This window comes from Thermothelomyces thermophilus, chromosome 1, assembly GCF_000226095.1.
Source record: "Thermothelomyces thermophilus ATCC 42464 chromosome 1, complete sequence".
In the NCBI taxonomy this organism is placed as follows: Eukaryota; Fungi; Ascomycota; class Sordariomycetes; order Sordariales; family Chaetomiaceae; genus Thermothelomyces; species Thermothelomyces thermophilus.
The window spans coordinates 9,263,655-9,281,320 of NC_016472.1; the positions used below are offsets into that span (position 1 = coordinate 9,263,655).

General features: G+C 58.6%; 5 protein-coding genes across 5 annotated transcripts; 2 read left to right on the forward strand and 3 right to left on the reverse strand.

Moving 5' to 3' along the window:
• Positions 1-458: 458 nt before the first annotated feature.
• On the reverse strand, positions 459-3,906 carry MYCTH_2299193 (uncharacterized protein). Its single transcript, XM_003660603.1, has 3 exons — positions 3,368-3,906; positions 1,233-3,235; positions 459-1,128 (listed from the first exon to the last, which is right to left on the reverse strand). Exons 1-3 carry the CDS (start codon positions 3,768-3,770, stop codon positions 616-618), a joined length of 2,919 nt encoding a protein of 972 aa, XP_003660651.1. The 5' UTR covers positions 3,771-3,906; the 3' UTR covers positions 459-615.
• A 340-nt stretch (positions 3,907-4,246) lies between these two features.
• MYCTH_2299195 (uncharacterized protein) lies at positions 4,247-5,824 on the forward strand. Its single transcript, XM_003660604.1, has 4 exons — positions 4,247-4,459; positions 4,609-4,621; positions 4,768-5,293; positions 5,421-5,824. Exons 1-4 carry the CDS (start codon positions 4,435-4,437, stop codon positions 5,592-5,594), a joined length of 738 nt encoding a protein of 245 aa, XP_003660652.1. The 5' UTR covers positions 4,247-4,434; the 3' UTR covers positions 5,595-5,824.
• A 204-nt stretch (positions 5,825-6,028) lies between these two features.
• MYCTH_73708 (fungal transcriptional regulatory-like protein) lies at positions 6,029-9,442 on the reverse strand (the record flags this gene model as incomplete). Its single annotated transcript, XM_003660605.1, has 7 exons — positions 6,029-6,397; positions 6,596-7,283; positions 7,391-7,453; positions 7,511-7,729; positions 7,769-8,129; positions 8,185-9,201; positions 9,289-9,442. The coding sequence occupies 7 exons, from the start codon at positions 9,440-9,442 to the stop codon at positions 6,029-6,031; spliced, it is 2,871 nt and encodes a 956-aa protein (XP_003660653.1).
• A 2,983-nt stretch (positions 9,443-12,425) lies between these two features.
• On the forward strand, positions 12,426-14,467 carry MYCTH_2299199 (uncharacterized protein). The gene has a single exon (XM_003660606.1). It carries the CDS (start codon positions 12,555-12,557, stop codon positions 14,256-14,258), a length of 1,704 nt encoding a protein of 567 aa, XP_003660654.1. The 5' UTR covers positions 12,426-12,554; the 3' UTR covers positions 14,259-14,467.
• Positions 14,468-14,677: 210 nt separating this feature from the next.
• On the reverse strand, positions 14,678-15,956 carry MYCTH_89563 (uncharacterized protein; the record flags this gene model as incomplete). Its single annotated transcript, XM_003660607.1, has 2 exons — positions 14,678-15,000; positions 15,428-15,956. 2 exons carry the CDS (start codon positions 15,954-15,956, stop codon positions 14,678-14,680), a joined length of 852 nt encoding a protein of 283 aa, XP_003660655.1.
• Between the last annotated feature and the right edge of the window lie 1,710 nt (positions 15,957-17,666).

Consider the following 17,666-nt stretch of genomic DNA (forward strand, 5'->3'; position numbering starts at 1 on the left):
TCATAGACAGTGATGAGCGATTCCTGGATGTTGACTTTGGTGGCTGGTTGTTTTGGTTGTTTCTATTCTCGGAGTGACCCTGTGTATAGGCTTGGCATCATTGTGACTTTTGCCTTGTTTTTTGGCTTTCATTGCTGACTTAGCTCTGGGTGACTGGGAAACCTGGGGGAGGAAACGAAGATGAGGCGTGGAAGGCAGCGAACAGGTAGGGCAGGTGAGACGACGTGGGGGGACGGTCCTGGCCTTTTTTTGAACAGATGACGGAATCTGTTCCACACTCCTTGATGAAGCAAGTATAGCATCTAAATAACCATTTGCCCATGGTCGGACTGTCGACAATAACAGTCCTGGGTCCCAACAACACCAACCGCGCGTCCCAAAAATAAAAAAATAAAAAATAAAATAAAATAAAGATCATGCGACACGCTTGAAACAACCGCCAGAGTAACACCACGCAAAACAACCAACGCCCGGGCGCCAGGATTCCCGATTCCGTTAAGAACCACCCCCAATTCCTGATGAGCATCGACGAACCGCACGCATCCCCTTCCTCGGCCAGACCTCCTCGCAATTGATCGACACACACGCACACGCACGCACACAGAAGGGTGAACTTCACACAACCCCGCCGCCTTCCTCCTCGCCCTTCATCCCCGCGTACTCGGTGCCCTGGTTAGCGGTGCTCAGGCGGGCGCACAGGCTCAGCAGCACCACCGTCTCGGTGGCGGCGTAGTGATTCAGGGCGTCGAGCAGGATCTGCAGGTGGCGGCTGAAGTTGGTCTCCCACTTGCGCATCACGTCGAACAGCTCGGCGATGCGCGCGTCGCCGCCGCCGCCGCCGCCGCCCGCTCCGGCCGCCGCTGCGGTGCTGGTGTCGGCCGGGTGGAGGGCGGACGAGTTCGGGTCTTGTTGTTGTTGGTTGTGGGACTGGGTCTGGTGGGTCTGTGTCTGTGAATGGTGCGTCTTTTGGCTGCTGCGGACGGACTGGAAGTACCGCCACTGGTCGTCGGTCATGTTGGGCGGTTTGGTAGTGCCCGAGAGGTCGGGGTCGGCTTTCTCGAGCTCGCGCGAGAGCCAGTTGGTGTAGGTCGCGAAGACGGTGCAGGTTTGCATGAGCTTGGAGTGGATCTAATGATGGTGTCAGATAGATAGGTAAAAGCACAGGAGGAAAAAAAAAAGAGGAAAAAAAAGAAGGAAAAAAAATGAGGTAGCAGAAATGGTACGGGGCGTACCCTCAACAACTTGCTATTTGTTAGCATGCACTCCTTGAGGCATGTGTCGAGAAAGTCCACGTGGTCCTGCATCAGCTCGTCGACGGTGCGGGTGACGCCTGTAGCTGAGCCGCTAGATGTACCGTCCGAGCTGCCGCCACCGCCGCCGTCGTTCCCGCGGAGGCGCGCCATCAGGCTCTGCCAGTTGGGCTCGATGACCTCGGCAGTGCAGAAGTAGAGCAGCTGCTGGACGAAGACGAGCATGCGCGCGCGCAAGGTCCAGACGCGGCGCTTCCAGATCTCGAGGCTGCGGGCCGACGATTTGTAGGACCACACGAACGCTCTGGTATGGGTCTGCCAGGTGGTTGAGAGCTGTGATTCGAGATGGCGCAGCGACAGCAGGTACCGGAAGAGGGCCTGGTATCTCCATATCGTCTTGCGGCTGATGACGAGCGAGACGGGGAAGGGGACGGCATAGTCGAGCTGCAGCGATGTGAAGCCGTTGGCGTTCTTGTCCCCCTCGGGCGGCGGCTGATTGCTGGTTAGCGGCTGCAGCGTTTCGCCCTGTTCGATACCGGTGATGTTGACGACGCGCTGGAGGGATTTGGTCAGGGTGATCTCGTTCATCTCGACCTTGACATCCTCCTTGAACGGATCCAGCGACACGATGCTGCCGGGCTGGCGCAAGACGAGATCCAGCAGCGACTGCAACTTGGCCGTGTTGACCGACTTGACGGGCTTCCGCAGCTCCGAAGCGCCCAGTTCGAGGAAGTAGGAGAAATAGTCCGAGGGGTCCAGGAAGAAGTAGTGCTTCAGAGACCGCAGCCTCGCCGGGAGGCCGTGGGCCGTCAACAGAAGGCGCATCAGCGACTCGTTGGCGTGGGCGTAGGCTTGGTTGACGTTGTCCAGGAAGCGGCTGTCGTCGAACGAGGTGGGCACGTCCTTAACCCGCGTGCTGACGTCGACTCCCCCACACTCCCTGACGACATTGAGGTACTTGCCGGCCAGCAGGACCTTGTGCTTGACGCCCTCGAGCTGGGGCGGGACGTCGTGGTCCCTGATGGTATATCGCCGGTCCCAGTACTCGTCGGTATAGTCCTCCTCCAACCTCTCCCGACGGATACTCCGCTGCTCTTTGATCAGGAACTCGGAGTGAGGGTCGTTGATGGCCCCGTGGTGCAGCCACTCGTTCAGCATCTGCATGTACGGACGGCTCGCGTCTCTCAGCAGGGAGGTGAGCAGGGCGCGGGCGGCAGGGTCCCCCGACATGGACTCCAGCCTCTGGGTGATTATGCCGAGTACGACTCCGCCTTTGCAGATCTTTTTCCCCGTCATGTTCCCCGGCACCAGCTCGCCTCCCTCCCTCAGCTGCTCCAAGATGTGGTCATAATCATCATTGCTGTCGGTCTCGTCGTCGGTCTCGTCGTCCAACAAGGCATTCCGCTTCAGCAACTCGTGCGCGAGGGCGTAGAGCTGGGCCATCGTGTGGCTGGTCGGCAAGACGTGGACGTTGAGAACATGCAGGGTGAAGGAGTCGTCCGAGAGGAACTGGGTCTCGAGCTGGGCGATCAGGACCAAGTACTCCTGCAGGAGCTTCCGGATGGAGGCGCACAGGGCGTGGTTGACCAAGCCGAACTCATCGCGGCTCTGCACGTCGACAAAGGCTCGGAGAGCCGCGTAATGGGTGGCCATGCGGAGCATCGACTGGGTGAGGTCCTGTAGACTCGGGTCCAGCCCGGGAAGGATGCGCCATTGGGGACCCGACAGGCGGTCCCGCTCTTCGAAGGGGTTGTATCCCTTTGCAAACCGGATGTACTGGCCCTCGAAGCCCATGAAGACAAACAGGAGGTCCTCCACAATGACGGCCTCCTGGGCTTCGAGCGAGAGCTCATGCAATGGTCGTGGTTGGAGAGACTGGGGGGCGGCCGAGGCGGGCGGGGGAATCGAGATGCGGCATGCTAGGGGAGCCGTCGTGTGCGGCAACAGGGTCGCCTCTGGTTCCCATGGCGCTGCAGGGGGTTTTTCTGCATTCATTTCCGTCCGACTTAGTACATGGGGGATTCTTCTTCTTTTGCCCCCCTCCTCGGCCACAGAGCCGCGGGGCTTTAGTGATTTGTTGTTGGGGGGAAGGGGGGTGGGGGGGAGGGGGGAGGTACCTGGCACCGGTGTTTCCTGCCGCATCTCCCTTCTCGAATCGGGGGCGCGCTGCCTGATCCCGTCGGCAGCCCTGCTCTTGTCGCTGGTCGCACTGCGCCGCGGGGGGCTCCTGGTCCGGGTCGTCAAGGTCTCCCTCGTGGTCACCTGGATCTTCTCGGTCCGGCGTTCCTCGAAGGAGCTGTTGGTCGAGCGCGGGTTCGGGTGGTTCGGCTGGCCCGAGGCGGACCGCCTGTGTGAGCTGTCGGCATAGCGGCTGCTGGTCTTTTGGTCGGATACTCTGCTGGTGCTGGTACTCTCCGAGATGCGAGGGCGCGACGCCGAACCGCCCGAGCCCCGGTCGCCCAATCCCGCTGCGCCGCTGCTTCTCTTTTCCGCATACGTCGACGGTCTGGGGCCTGACATGGTCGTGGCGCGCTACATTTGGCGGCGCGGCAGCCGTTGCTGTCTCCAAATTAGTTGGTCGATGTGTCAGGTATGTATGTATGTACTCAAGTGTACGGATTACTATGTATGTAATCTGTACAATACACACGCGGCAGGAAGTTACAGCGCCAAGTCGCGAGAACTCCCTGCCCCAGGCAAAAAGCGCGATTGAGCAGCGGACGCGATGATCGTTGACGCTATGCTTCTTTTAGCTTAGTGCCCATTCAGTCAACAATGTGGGGTACCGTTGTGTACGGATTACACTACACAGGAAGGTACGGATACCTAGTGGAAGGAGTACCAATGGAGTGCACGAAGTGCAGTACGGGGTACAGTACGGACGTACTCGGTACATACACTCAAGTACCTCTGTTCATTCCTCTGCCCAAGTACCGACAGGGGTGGCAGTTGGCCCGCCTGGCACCTATCGGTGGGGAGCTTTCGTAGCCCTCCGTGTGCCTGGAGCTTCAGCTGCCAATCCAAGCCAGCCTCATCAACCTCAAACCACCCCAGACCTGCAACTGCCCCGCCGCGACATCAATAACCACCGGCCGTCCTTCTTGCCCAGCGCCCGCTCAAAGCACTTTTGTGTTCGGATATACCCAGCACTCAATTCGAATCTCGACCCCACACTACCGCCAAGATGTTTATGGCAAGATCAGAATACGGTGAGTGCTTCAAGTTCTCTCTCTCTCTCTCTCTCTCTCTCTCTCTCTCTCTCTCTCTCTCTCTTGATCTATCTCTTAATGCATCTTATTTGCTTCTCATTCGCCGTCTTCAAGATGAACATGACTGCATGCTAACCATCTCTCCTCAGACCGGGGAATCAAGTAGGTAACGCTCTCTACAACTAACCACTTCCGCCGTCTCCCGCACGCCCCTCCTCCAATATTGTTCCCTCCCCGAGCCAGCGAACGAACAAACGAACGAACGAACGAACCAAAGCTGACCTCGCTTCTTTCCCCTCCCCTCGCAGCACCTTTTCCCCGGAAGGCCGCCTCTTCCAAGTCGAGTACTCCCTCGAGGCCATCAAGCTCGGCAGCACGGCCATCGGCGTGGCCACTTCAGAAGGCGTGATCCTGGGCGTCGAGAAGCGAGTGACGTCGCCGCTGCTCGAGACGTCGTCGGTCGAGAAGATTGTCGAGATCGACCGGCATATCGGCTGCGCCATGTCGGGCCTGCAGGCCGACGCGCGGTCCATGGTCGAGCACGCCCGCGTCGAATGCCAGTCGCACGCCTTCAACTACAACGAGCCGCTGCGCGTCGAGTCGTGCACCCAGGCCATCTGCGACCTCGCCCTGCGCTTCGGCGAGTCGGCCGACGGCGAGGAGAGCGTCATGAGCCGCCCCTTTGGCGTCGCCCTGCTCATCGCCGGCTACGACGAGGACGGGCCGTCGCTCTACCACGCCGAGCCGTCGGGGACCTTCTATCGCTACGACGCCAAGGCGATCGGGAGCGGGAGCGAGGGCGCCCAGGCGGAGCTGCAGAACGAGTATCACAAGGTGAGACCCCGCCCTTTCCCTCTTTTTTTTTTTTTTTTTTTTTTTTTTTTCCTTTGTGCTCAGCAATCTGGGTTTTTATGCAAAGAATAGAAGAACCGTGTCCTAACTCAATTCGTGCTTCGTCCAGTCCCTCACCATCGCAGACGCCGAGACGCTCGTGCTCAAGACACTCAAGCAGGTCATGGAGGAGAAGCTGGACGCCAAGAACGTGCAGCTGGCCAGCGTTACCAAGGAACGCGGCTTCAGAATATACACGGACGAGGAGATGGCCGCCGTGGTCGAGCGCCTGCCAGCAAACTAGGCGGCTATGCGAGGCCCTATGGGTAGGGTGCTCGAGATGAGAGAGCAACGGGCGCGAACAAGAAAATAGACAAAGGGGAGTTACGTGATATCAAACGTCTCAGAGCCTTGCCTTGAGCGTGCTGATGCCCCAAACAGTCGAGCCAGGCAAAAACATAAGACATGGCGATGAATAATGTTGTAAACCTTTCATGGTTGACCTGTTTCCGTTATCACACCCTCCTCCCTCTTCCTCCCTCACCTTCCCGATTTTTTCGTGTTGCTATTTATTTTGGGGTATCCCGCGTCAAGAAAACCACACACAAAAAAAATCTGGCATGTCGAACACCTAAGCCTCGCTATCCATACCCACACAACAAACTCCCTTACACAAAGTAGCCATTAGACCCAGCATACCTATTGTTCCCCGGACTGAGCGGTCCCATACGTCGAGGGTCACCGCTCCGCCTCTTCCTCTCCCTCCGCATCATCTCCGATATCCAAGGTATACAAGTCCCTCTCGACGCTCAGCAGGCCCAGGGCGTAGTGCGCCTGCTCCGATCTTGCCAGCACCAGCCGGTTCTCGCCGGCCCCGAGCTCCTGGATGCGCCGGTCGATGCGCCGCGGCCGGTTCCACACCGAGTCCGGGAAGAGCGGGCCCAGCTCGGGCGGACTGTGGTAGGGCGGGCCGCGGCCCATCTCGGCCGCCCTGTTCCAGCCCGTCTCGCAACCGTCGGCGATCTGCCGCGCCGACTGCCACCCCGTCAGCCGGGCGATATCGCGCAGGCGGCGGATCGTCCAGTGCCGCTGGGCGAGGTCCTGAAACTGTAGACGGGAGATGTTAGCCAAATCTTCTAGAAAATCTGTCACTTGGGAAGGAGGGGGTAGCGGCGCTTCAAGGTTCGGATTGGAAAGGCAAGTTGACCAGAGAAGGACCGGGGAGGGAGGGACGGAGGAGGGAGGGCTTGCCTGGACGCCGGCCACAAACAACGGGAAACAGCACTCGATGAAGGCGGCGCCCACCAGCGTGCTGATGGCGGCCAAATGGGTCGTGTCCTCGTGCACGCCCGCGCATATCCGCGCAATCTCGTTGGCCCACCTGCCCGTCCGCTGCGCTGCCATGCCCGCGGCCGCCACGGCGACGGGCGGCATCGACGGGTGGGCGCGGTGCAGGACGATCAGACCCATGTAGTAGTTCATCCAGACGCCGGCGATGCCGTACGTCCGGTACACCAGCGCCGGCCCGAACGGGGTCATCTCGGGAGGCGCAAAGTCCGGGCCCATGGGCTCAAAGTCCGGCCCGAGACGCGACCGGAAGACCTCGAAGGCTTGCCGGATTTCTTCCCATTCCCGCATTGCCTTGGCCGTGGAGGCGTCGAGGTCCATGCCTTCTGCCGGTTCGCTGCCCGGTGAGAACTCGGGGGGCGGGGTAAAGCCCCGCGGTACCGTCACGCGGCCGGAGGTCGGCATGAGGCCGGGGAACGACGGGGGTGAGTTCCCGCGGCCTGCTCCCGGAGGGCCTTGCGCGAAAGGAGGAGAGGCACCGCCCCCGGTTCCCGAAGCCGACGATCCCGGTGACAGTCCCGGGCCCGGTCCCGGCCCCGGCCCGGGGCCCTGGGCCTTTCTGGCCCTCCGCTTCCGGGCTAGATCCCGAGAGGCAAAATCTGCTAGCCGCCCGAGCAGGAGAATAAGGTAATCGAATGTTCCAGAACTGAGAAACACCGGTCTAGTCAGCCCTCCCTGGATCTCCCAATGACGCGTTTGAACCTGAAAGAAGAGAAGGAGGAGGGGGGAAAGGTTTGCGCAGGGCATGCCTACATCGAGTCCATCCTCCCAAATGAACCGCGGGGTACGCATTGCGTCCATTCCTTGTATTCCATCCTTGGTGCCAGTCAGCAAACAGCACAGAGGCGAGTTCGAGCCGCGCGCCTCACTCACAATGGCCGCGTCCCCCCGAGAAAGCTCTGGTAAACGTCCATCTTGCAATACCACCAGTACAGGTCGCGCATTTGTTCGTATTTCTCAACGTCCCGCTCGGTGATGCGCGTCGGACCGGTCGAATCGTCGATAACGTGGCCCTGCGCGGTGTTGTCATAGCTGACCATTTGGCCGGATAACTGGAAGATGAGTTCGGTATCGACCGCCCCCGGGTCGACGCTGAGGTCTCCATGCGACGCGAAACAGGTCTCGTTGCACTGGTGACCTCGGATCAGCTGCTGCCACCGCCTCCGTTTGTATGCGAGTACGTCACACGTCTGCCGTCGGAGGGGAATGTCCCTGAGCACGGCGCGCGCGCCCCACAGGTGTTTGCACCACTTGTCGTGGTCCGAGTTCCAGACTTCGTAGAAGCCGAGCAGGAGCGTGGCTGCCAACGTGGCCGGCTGGGTACGTTTTTGGGGGCTCTGGTAGTTCTTCGCTATTCGCCTGAGGCTCAGATGGTAGTGCTTCATGGCCGCCGTAGGGGGGGAATCCTGTAGTTTTGCCATCTGCAGGCTACCCAGGGCAAGCATGGCCTGCATCAGCGCGGGATGGTTAAACGCCATGATCGGGAAGGTATCTGACCCGGAAGTTAGCCAACTCTCGCCGGAAGAAAGGGTTATGGTGGAACGAACAAGTCCATATGTGTTGGCGCTGTTTCGGAACGGGATGGCCGTGGAACATAGGAGTAGGATCAAAGGGATGCCTCTCGTACAGCGACATGCTCTGGCCCGTAACATTGACGAAGTACCAGAACACGGTCGCCGTCTGAGAGTCGTTCAGGGGTGAGCTGGCTGACGATGGCGTGTACGTGTCGAGGATATTCTCTTCGGCCATGCCGCCGAACGATCGGATCCGCACCCCATACAAGTCGCGATGCGGCTCTAGTCGTCGAGCTACCTGTATCCCAAGGTCATTCGACTCGAGATGGGGAAGATGAAGGTCCGGATGCGCATCCTCGTCCCCCGAGTCTGCCATTGACGCCTCATCATCCGACTGCCAGTAATCCCGCTCGCCACCCAAGGGCCGATCGATTGTACCGCCGCCGCTTTGGGGAGTTACAAGCGGTTGCCCGGGGCCAGAGACGGGCGCATGGTGGCTAGCAAAAACAGGAGGCGCATCTGCTGCCATCGTTGGGTGAATCCCAAAGCCTTGCATGACCGTTGCCTGGGCGCCGAAGGACGACCCTCCATGAAGGGAGAGTGACCCCCTCTGCGTAGAGGGCGACAAATGTTCGGCAACGAGGCCCGAATCGGGGCCCAGAACCGGGGGAGTCGGTAATTGCGCCGCGTGGTTGTTGAAAGCGGAGCCTCCAGCAGTCGACGGGGGTCCATACCCCCCCTCCTGCCCAAACTGAAGAGACCGCGCCCCTGAAGAAAAATCCGCCGGTGGGGGTTTCGGGGTGATGATGGCGAGCGGTGCTCGGGACGATGACGCTTTGATTTGTGCTGCCGGTTTCTGCGCGCCGAAAAGGGCATCTTGAGCTTGCGGGTGATAGACAGGATGGCTATAGAGATGACCGGAAGGAAAGGAGCCCAGAGGCTCCTTGAAGGTGAGCCTCTGGCTATACCCTTCGCAGTTTCGCTTCGACTTGATGCAGTTGTTGCATGTCGGCTTGCCTTCGTCACACTTGATTCGGCGTCTACGACAGGCTGGGGCAAACAGTTGTGTCAGTATCAGGAGAATCAGACGAATCTTTGCCGGAGGGAAGAGGTGGAAGAGGCTGCGGCGCGACCTACTCAAACAACCGGTCTTTGTCCTCTTCCTTGCTGTTGCCTTCTTGGGCGGTTGCGATGACTGGTCTTCTTTGCTGGGAGATGTGGAGGAGGGGGGGTGCTTGGACTCCAGGGGAGGAGAACCTGGATTTGATGTTGACGACTTGACGGGGTCCATGGCGGCGGGTATCGGATCACCGTATCGGATCACCGTATCGTCTCCGGAATTGGCTCAACGACGGGGTAGAAAGGTTTATCGAGGCGGTCCCCGCGCTGCCGAGCTTGGTTGACGAACCGGTCCGCTCACATGATCATCATCCGGCGAACGAACGATGCCGGGGCCCAAGCCTTGGGCTGGGGAGAATAAAGAGCGACGCGGCCTTGGGAGTAGGGCTCCTGTATGTGTCAAGCTAGAAGGTCCGGGAAGCCAGCTAGTGGTCAGGGGAGGGGGGGTAATGGTTGAACGAATTGTCGACAGCTTGCTGTTGCCCGGACCCCGACTGTGGAGGGAAATGGCGGGTACCTGCTGTATGTAATGTGTATGTATGTAGGTACAAGAACTCCGTACATACACCCTGAACGGAGTATGGGAGACACACTTGTCGGAAGGGAATCCAAGACAAGACTTCTAGGAAGGGGATGGGATGGTGGTCGTGTAATTTGTCGATTGCCTCGTTCTCGATTTCCGTCGACACCAACTTCCCCCCTCCTCCCCCCCAAGTTGAGCTCGATGCAGAGTGCGAGGAACAGGGCACAGCAGCGCCACCTGAGTACTCCGTATAGCGGAATTGAGTGCCGCTCCCCGGTCCAATTGCTGACTTTTCAAGGTTTCCGGCACACCTGCAGATGCCGTTGAACCTGGGCGATGCAGCGAAAAGCGGCCGGAGCCGGCGTCTAGTACGGCGGGAAGTTCCGAGAGTTCGTCACAAAGCGCGCCGTGGGCCTTCCAGGTTTCTACCTTTCAGGCAGCCCTTTCTGCATAGGTCTGCCTGGGGTGCAAGTTCAACATCTGGATTCACATTGAGTTGCAGAGCATCAGGGCGAGTGCCGTCGCGAGGTGTGATTTAAGTCTCGATGGTGGTGGCGTTGGACAATGGTCATCACGGACCGATCGGCCAATGTGCCGTGGTGGGCGAGTCTGGGGCCTTGCTTGCAAGGGTATTGTTGTATCGCGGAAAGGGGCACTAATCATCTGCTGCGTAGTGTTGACGTGGATCTCGGGAGGCTTCTTTTGCTGTGCATGACGGTGGTCGCATTCGCAGGAGTGCATTGGTCCGGGCCGGCCAGAACCGAGCCCGCCGTTCCCAGGGTTGCCCAGTGATCGACAAGATCGGTGTGCCCAATCTCGCGTGCTACTGATGCGCAGCTGGGGCGCCGTGAGGGGAAGCTGGGTCCCCGCTTAAGCCTCATCACTCCACTTACCACTGCGTTTATACACTACACTACGACACTAGTGTACATTGCTACGCTACCCTTCTTCTGAAATAGAAAAAAATGTGGTGTTGCACATGCAAATACCTCTATCGGTACATAGGTACAGTACCTATATGACCTACCAGCCTAGCTAACCTTAGGTACGATATCTACCTGGTCAGGTAGGTAAAGAAAACGTCATGGTACCGTTGCAACCATCTATCTAATCCCCCTCCCCCCCCCTAAAAAAAAAAAAAAAGAAAAAGAAAAAAAAAACCCTTGCCACCCGTCTGCCACGAGGAGGTTGCTGGCCCACCTCCCAAACTTAAACAGCGTGGTACAGCATAGGGTAATACGGAGTCCTCCGTGCAGAGCCTTCATTGAACATATCCTGCTGTCCCGGAGTTGCCGCCGCGCCCATGTAGCAGACGGCTGCCGTCGAGCGGCACGTACGGAGTAGAGCGGACTGGTTCCGCAGCGTGTCATTGGCCCCTCCGCATGGCAAAAGCGGTTTAGGTTCCTTGGGGTGAAGCGCAGGCAAGGATTGAAGTTGCCGACTGACCAGCTCAAGTGGGGCACGCCTGAGGAAATGGCGGTTAGCAAGACAACCTAATAGTGAGACGCAGCAGACAAAAGCAACAGGAACACCCGGCGGCGATGGGGCTAATGGAACGAGGCGTTCTTCACTATTATAGCTTCCACAATCAACGCCTTGCAATCCAGCAGCTGTAAGCAATTACCCTTGAGACAATGGCTGTCTGAACATGGTGCGGCTCAAGAGGCAAACAACCTCGAATACTGGGTTCCGTACTAGGAGTTCAAGTGAGGCCGAAAGCACCAAGGCTGCGTGGGTGCAACTTCCAGTCCAGCGTCGAGGGAATGGGAAGGGACGAGCCAAGGGGTTGCCTGACTCTGAGCCTTGCCACGCGGACGGGCGAGTATGTGATCCCTACACCACATGTATAATACGTATGCACCTTGGTAGGTAGGGTAGTAATCAGTTCTCATTCACCTCACCCACCCATATAGAAAGTTCCTTGCACCTTCCATGGACTTATGGGGCAGGCGTGGATATCTAGCGCATCTGGCATGTTCCAAATTCTCTTCACTGGCTATGAAATGAGGTATTCTGTATGGTGATGCACTAGCAATGTTTCTCAATCATGATCTGGCCTGTCCCAGGACGGCGTTGAGTCTCGACTCGGTTCAGCATCCGCCCCATGGACGGACCGATAGACCAGGGGCTGGGGAGCGTTCCGAAGATTCTGCATTGGAGATGGCTTCTCTTGAAAGGAATCTAACGAGACATCAATGCGGAAACTGTGATCCGTAATTGTTCTACTATGTAGTTCAGCAGTTCCCGCCCCCACTCTTCCAAAGCATGATGAGCACGAGGAATAATCCGTACCATGCCATAATCCGCCAATAGGAGGGGGGTCTTGCCGGTATGTGCTGTACATCCATAGGCTTGCCTTACATGGTGGTAGATTGATCGTCAAAGCCCACAATGAATCTTTCAAGAGAGGAAGAAAGAAGAAAGCATGGTTAAAAACGAAATTGAGTAGGCTCTCGTACGGAGTACGAAGCGCGGTTTGCACTGGGCAGATTTGGTGGGAGCTCAAGTTTAGAGAGAATCGCGGCTCATCTGGCAAAGCGCTAATGGAAGCTCATTGACGAACCGCGGCGCACGGGCTGCATATCCGCTGCGAGTGGCCCACTGACTTCGTGGGTCTCGGTCGATTCCCGGTTGCCCCACCAAATTTTCTGATTGAGCTCGGGTTCGGAGCTGCCGCAGGCTCACCAACGATCCAGCAGAGCCGGTGGGTGTTACGACGGCAATTCCTGTACAAACCGCCCGTGGCCGGTTGTCAGTCACCATGTTTCCCGTGAAAGGCCTCAGCATATCTGCTGAGAAGCTGAAGGTTGAGACGGAAGGTCCAGCCGCAGCTGCAGCTTCCGCGCCGAAACCCGCGAGGAAGCGCAAGAGGCCGAGTCACTCGGAGAATGTCGCAGCAGAAAACCTTGCTGATCTGTGGGAGAAGGTCATTGAGCATAAAAAGCCAAACGCGCCCGAGGATAAGGCGCAGCAAAACAAGGACAACAAGCGCCAGAAAACGGTGCATGAAACCTCTACCACCGCTCAGTCAGGGACCAAAGAGCAACAAGGACCCAACGACAGATCCGAAAAGAAGCAGAAGAAGAAGAAGAACAAGAAAGAGAAGGGGGGCTCACTAGGAGCGGCGTCCGAGACTGCCGAACCTTCCAAGGAGGATGAAAATGAGTGGGACGGCGTCGACGATGAGGAAGAGCACGAAGCAACTCAGTCGTTGAAGGGGGACGCCGACAAGACGAAGAAGAATAAGAAGAAGAAGAAGGAGAAACAAAAAGGAGGCGTTGATAACAAGGAAGAAGCAAAACCTGTGGACCTGAAATCCAAACCCGAGGCAGCGGCACCTCCACCAGCGCCTCCCGCCTCCAGCACTCCCAAGCTTACCCCTCTTCAAGCGTCGATGCGGGAGAAGCTCATCTCGGCCCGCTTCCGCCACCTCAACGAGACTCTCTACACCCGCCCCTCCACCGAAGCCTTCCGGCTTTTTGAGGAATCACCGGAGATGTTCACCGAGTACCATGAAGGCTTCCGCAGGCAGGTCGAAGTGTGGCCCGAGAACCCGGTGGACGGGTACATCGCCGACATCAAGGCGCGCGCCAAGGTCCGCTTCCCGCCGCGCGACCGCAGCGCACCCGTCACGGCCTCCCAGCTGCCCCTCCCCAAACCGCCCGGCTCCAAGACCTGCACGATCGCCGACCTCGGCTGCGGCGATGCCAAGCTCGCCACGACCCTTCGGCCGCTGGCCAAGAAACTCCACCTCGAGATTCGCAGCTTCGACCTCCAGACCGGCGGCTCCCCGCTCGTCACGCGCGCCGACATCGCCAATCTCCCGCTGCCCGACGGCTCCGTCGACGTCGCCATCTTCTGCCTCGCCCTGATGGGCACCAACTGGCTGGCCTTCATCGAGGAGGCCTACCGCATCCTGCGCTGGCGCGGCGAGCTGTGGGTGGCCGAGATCAAGAGCCGCTTCGCGAACCCTTCGGCGGCGGCCAAGCACAGGGTCGTCGCCCACAGCGTCGGCAACCGCAAGAAGAAGGGCTCCGCCGCGTCGGGCAAGCAGGCCAAGGCGGCAGCCGCCGCCGAGGAGGAGGAGGAAGCTTCCGACCTGGTCGACCTCGCGGTGCACGTCGACGGCGACGAGACCAAGAAGGGCCAGAACGAGACCGACATCAGCGCGTTCGTCGAGGCGCTCCGCAAGCGCGGCTTCCTGCTGAACCGGGATCTCGGCGAGGGCGGCAGCGGGGCGGTGGACATGAGCAACCGCATGTTCGTGCGCATGCACTTCGTCAAGGCCGCGCCCGCGCTCCGTGGAAAGTGCGCCGCACCCGGGACCAGGGAGCGGAAGTGGACGGACGGGAAGGGACGGGTGGTGCAGAAGAAGAAATTTATCGAGGATGATGATATGAACGGAGAGGGCGGGGAGGAGAATGAGGCGGCCATCTTAAAGCCGTGTGTCTACAAGGTTCGTTGATCCGGCGAGACGGAGAGGAAGTCTATTCGGTCAGAAAAATGGGTGGGGCGTTTGAACGAACGGATTGCGACGGCGATGGGGGACCAGAAGAACTGCATCTCCGGTTAAGTGTAGTAGGGCCGGAAAGCGAAGATCTGTCAATTCTAGGCTATGCGCTGGCCGGTCCCGGGTGCCCTCTAAACTACCCTTCACACACCTTAGCAGTAGTTTTTTTGGTATCCGTCCACCAATCTGTTACCAGACGAACTCTCGGCGTAGTCTCAGAGCCGACTCTTAGCTATGGTCCAGAAATGCCATGCGGAGCTGCTTTCGAGGTCGTGCCTAGAAATCTTTTCTTTATAACCCGTTCCGCATTCAGAGAGAAGTTCGTAACCCGTTAACGTCGTCTCAAGCCATGGGCCAGAGGATGTTGAATAGCATCAGTCCTGGAAAATCAGACTGGCCGCATACTCGACGTTCCCGCCGGTTGCCTCCAGCGCCTGAATGGCTCTCTGCTCGGAGGCCCCTAGCGCCATCAATTGGTCGATGTGTTCTCTGGGGAACGACGGTCTCGCTGCACTTTGCGGACCTGAGGGACCACCACCGCTCGACTGGGCCGCATGAGCTGCCGCGCTCGGCGCATGCACGGCACCGGAGCGCTGGCCGATCGTCGTGCCCGCCGGCCCAGGGACGGTCGGCTCCTGCTGATAGGCCTCCTCGGTCTCGGTCGGAATGTCGGCCGGGCCCAGGAACGGCACCTCGGCTCCCTGGATAATCAGCTTGTCCTTGGCAAGATCGATGCACGCCTGGTGACGCTTCAGCATGTCGAGGCCGAGCAGCAGTTCCACCTGCTTGCCCTCCATGACGGTGAAGCTGCAAGGAAGGAAGAGGGGTCCGATCTTGATCGGGGCCGAGTGCACGCGGCCGATGATGTTGGCCGTTCCCACGCCCCGTGCGATGCCGGCAAAGCGCTTGTCGACGAGCCGCATGATGCCGCAGGCCTCGGCGCACTGGGGGCTCATGATGGTGGCTTGCGCGCCCGAGTCGACCAACGCCTTGACCTTGTATCCGTTGACTTCGACCTCGATATACAGCATGTGCACGGTACCAAAAACTGGGAAGCGGGCGGATTAGCGCGGGTTTGGAAGGGACCACGTCGTGCGGTGCGAGGCTATGTTTCCCTGTGTTACCTTCGGGGTTGTGCTCCATGGCATTCTGCAAGTTCTCCATGACCCGCTCCTGGCGGATGATCTCCTCGATTTTCGCCTGAGCCTCGACATCGAACGGGTCCGAATTCAGCAGCTGAATCTGTCGCTGGCGCTCCTCGCGCTCCCTCCGCTCCCGGTCCAGGCTGTCGGCGAACAGGCGTGCGAACCTCTGGGGGTCCTCCAGTGCCGCCACCAAGTCGGGCCGCGACCTGGCCAACTCGCCCCTCAGGTTGGGGTCGCCCAGAATCTGCAAACGGATCACTTCGGGATCCTGCACCGGCTGGTGCTGGCGCGCCGCGGGACGTCCTGACCTGCCCCCCCCTGCCGGAACCGTCGTGCTGCCCCTCATGTCGCGGACGTGGAGGGCGAGCATGTCGCCGTCAGTCACGCCGAGCTCGGCCAGGGTCTTGGAGTTGTCGCTGACCAGCTGGCCATTGTGGTAGAGGTGTTGGGCGCTGGGGTGGTGGGTGGTTTCGGCTTGTATGGAACTGCGCAAGGTCTCGATCGTCATCTCGGGGTACACTTCCAGGGACAGCAGGTCCTGGTCGTCGCTCTGGGGCTCCGAATTGGTAATACTGAGCGTGATGCGCCTGAGCTCGGAGAGTCAGTACTCAGGCTTCGATCTGAAACATCAGGGCGTCGGATTTTCGCGTACATTTTGGTGTGCTTCTCGGGGCGGTCTCGTTGGTTTGCAGGAGGGAGGGAAGGGAAGGATGGCCGGAATATGCCCAGTATCTGTTGGAAGTTTCGGGGTGGGGGAGGGGGTGTTGCGGTATTGTAGAAGAGAACCAAGAAGGCCCGAGTCTCATCCGCGCCTGGATTGTGCGGTTATGCAAGCACGAATGCGTCCCTCTGTATCGAGGTCCGAGTGATGAGGGCTCCAGAGGTTATATAATAAGGTGCAAATAGATCCAGGGACCACGGGTGGCTTTCAAGAAGGCTGAAGTATGCTGCTACCCAGCATTCTGAGGCTGCAAGGATCACTACCCTCCTGCACGTAATTGGGTCTAGGCCACCGCGAGGAATCGCTGTCGGCTATTGCCACCCCACTACCTGTAATCTAGGCAGGGGGCTGACGTGGGGTAGATCGGCCTACAATTAGTGTAGAACAACAGGGTAACGACGACAGAGCCCAAACAGTGTGCCTGCATGCCAATGGCGAGATGCGGGCATTCTATCTCCTCGGCCACTTTTCAATGGAACACTCTGGAAGACTTGCCGAGCAACCGGTGTCAGCAAAATTTCTACCTAGGTAAGATGCACTGTTTGAGTAGCCACACGCATGCGGCAAGTTCGGGATGAAGAAGCGGAGCGACGAGCGGAGGGGCCCTAGAAGTCTGGGCAACGGACAATGGCCGGATACGGTAGCCACCTTTTTTTTTAACGCACCTTCAGCACGAGGCAGTCAGAAGTACTGGGACCCTTTGGCGGCGAGACAACCTCAGGTACGCTTCATCGACACATCACGCGAATGAAGCACTGACTGTCTTGCTGTCTTGTCAAGTATTTACGCAGCTTGGAGTATCCTTTTGCCCCGACTGCGGCAAGACTTCAACTGCTCCCATCTGCATAGAGACGGGGAGAGTTTTGCTGACCAATTGGCTGCGGGATGTGTGATCTCAAACGACTCCAAGTAACCCTCCATCCGGAAGCGTTTACCCTACAGAGAAGGTACCTTAAGGTATTACATCTGATAACTTCCCTAGGTGGGTAGTAGGTAAGGTTGAGTAGGCGAGAGAAGCCATCGCGGAGGCTCTGCCCCGCACATGTGAAGGACTCTGAGGATCCATCTGATCTGGCTTCCATCTTCACCCTGCATGCGCCCATTCTGAACAGCTTCGTGTTGGGTGACTGTTCTATTTGCGGTTGGCGTCAGAAGTTCCTTTTCAACCCGCTCGACCACCGGTTGGTGCAGCAGCAGTCTACGTGTGCAGATTTTTGCAGTGCAATCCAATAGAGATCCGCCAGGGGGCGTTGACCGGTGAAACCACAACGGGGAACTCTAGTTCGGGCGGATATTCAGTTGACCCTCAGCGATTCCATGCTGCAGCAATCGAAATTTGTTACTTCTATCCGACTCGGCCAAAACACTAGGCTCCTATCACGCGGTAGAATCATCTCAAATGGTGCAGCAAATGTCTGACAGCAGTACGGAGAAAATCATACCCCTGCTCGAGGTTGTTTCTTGCCGTCGCTTCTTGTGCCTACGACTTGACGCGGC

Excerpts from the sequence above, each read along its gene's own strand:
- MYCTH_2299199 (XM_003660606.1), top strand. The coding sequence starts at position 12,555 with ATGTTTCCCGTGAAAGGCCTCAGCATATCTGCTGAGAAGCTGAAGGTT.
- MYCTH_2299193 (XM_003660603.1), bottom strand. The coding sequence starts at position 3,770 with ATGTCAGGCCCCAGACCGTCGACGTATGCGGAAAAGAGAAGCAGCGGC. Across the intron at positions 3,236-3,367 it reads GCAGGAAACACCGGTGCCAG|AAAAACCCCCTGCAGCGCCA; the intron begins GTACCTCCCCCC and ends AAATGAATGCAG. Across the intron at positions 1,129-1,232 it reads CAAATAGCAAGTTGTTGAGG|ATCCACTCCAAGCTCATGCA; the intron begins GTACGCCCCGTA and ends CACCATCATTAG.
- MYCTH_2299195 (XM_003660604.1), top strand. The coding sequence starts at position 4,435 with ATGTTTATGGCAAGATCAGAATACG. Across the intron at positions 5,294-5,420 it reads TGCAGAACGAGTATCACAAG|TCCCTCACCATCGCAGACGC; the intron begins GTGAGACCCCGC and ends TGCTTCGTCCAG.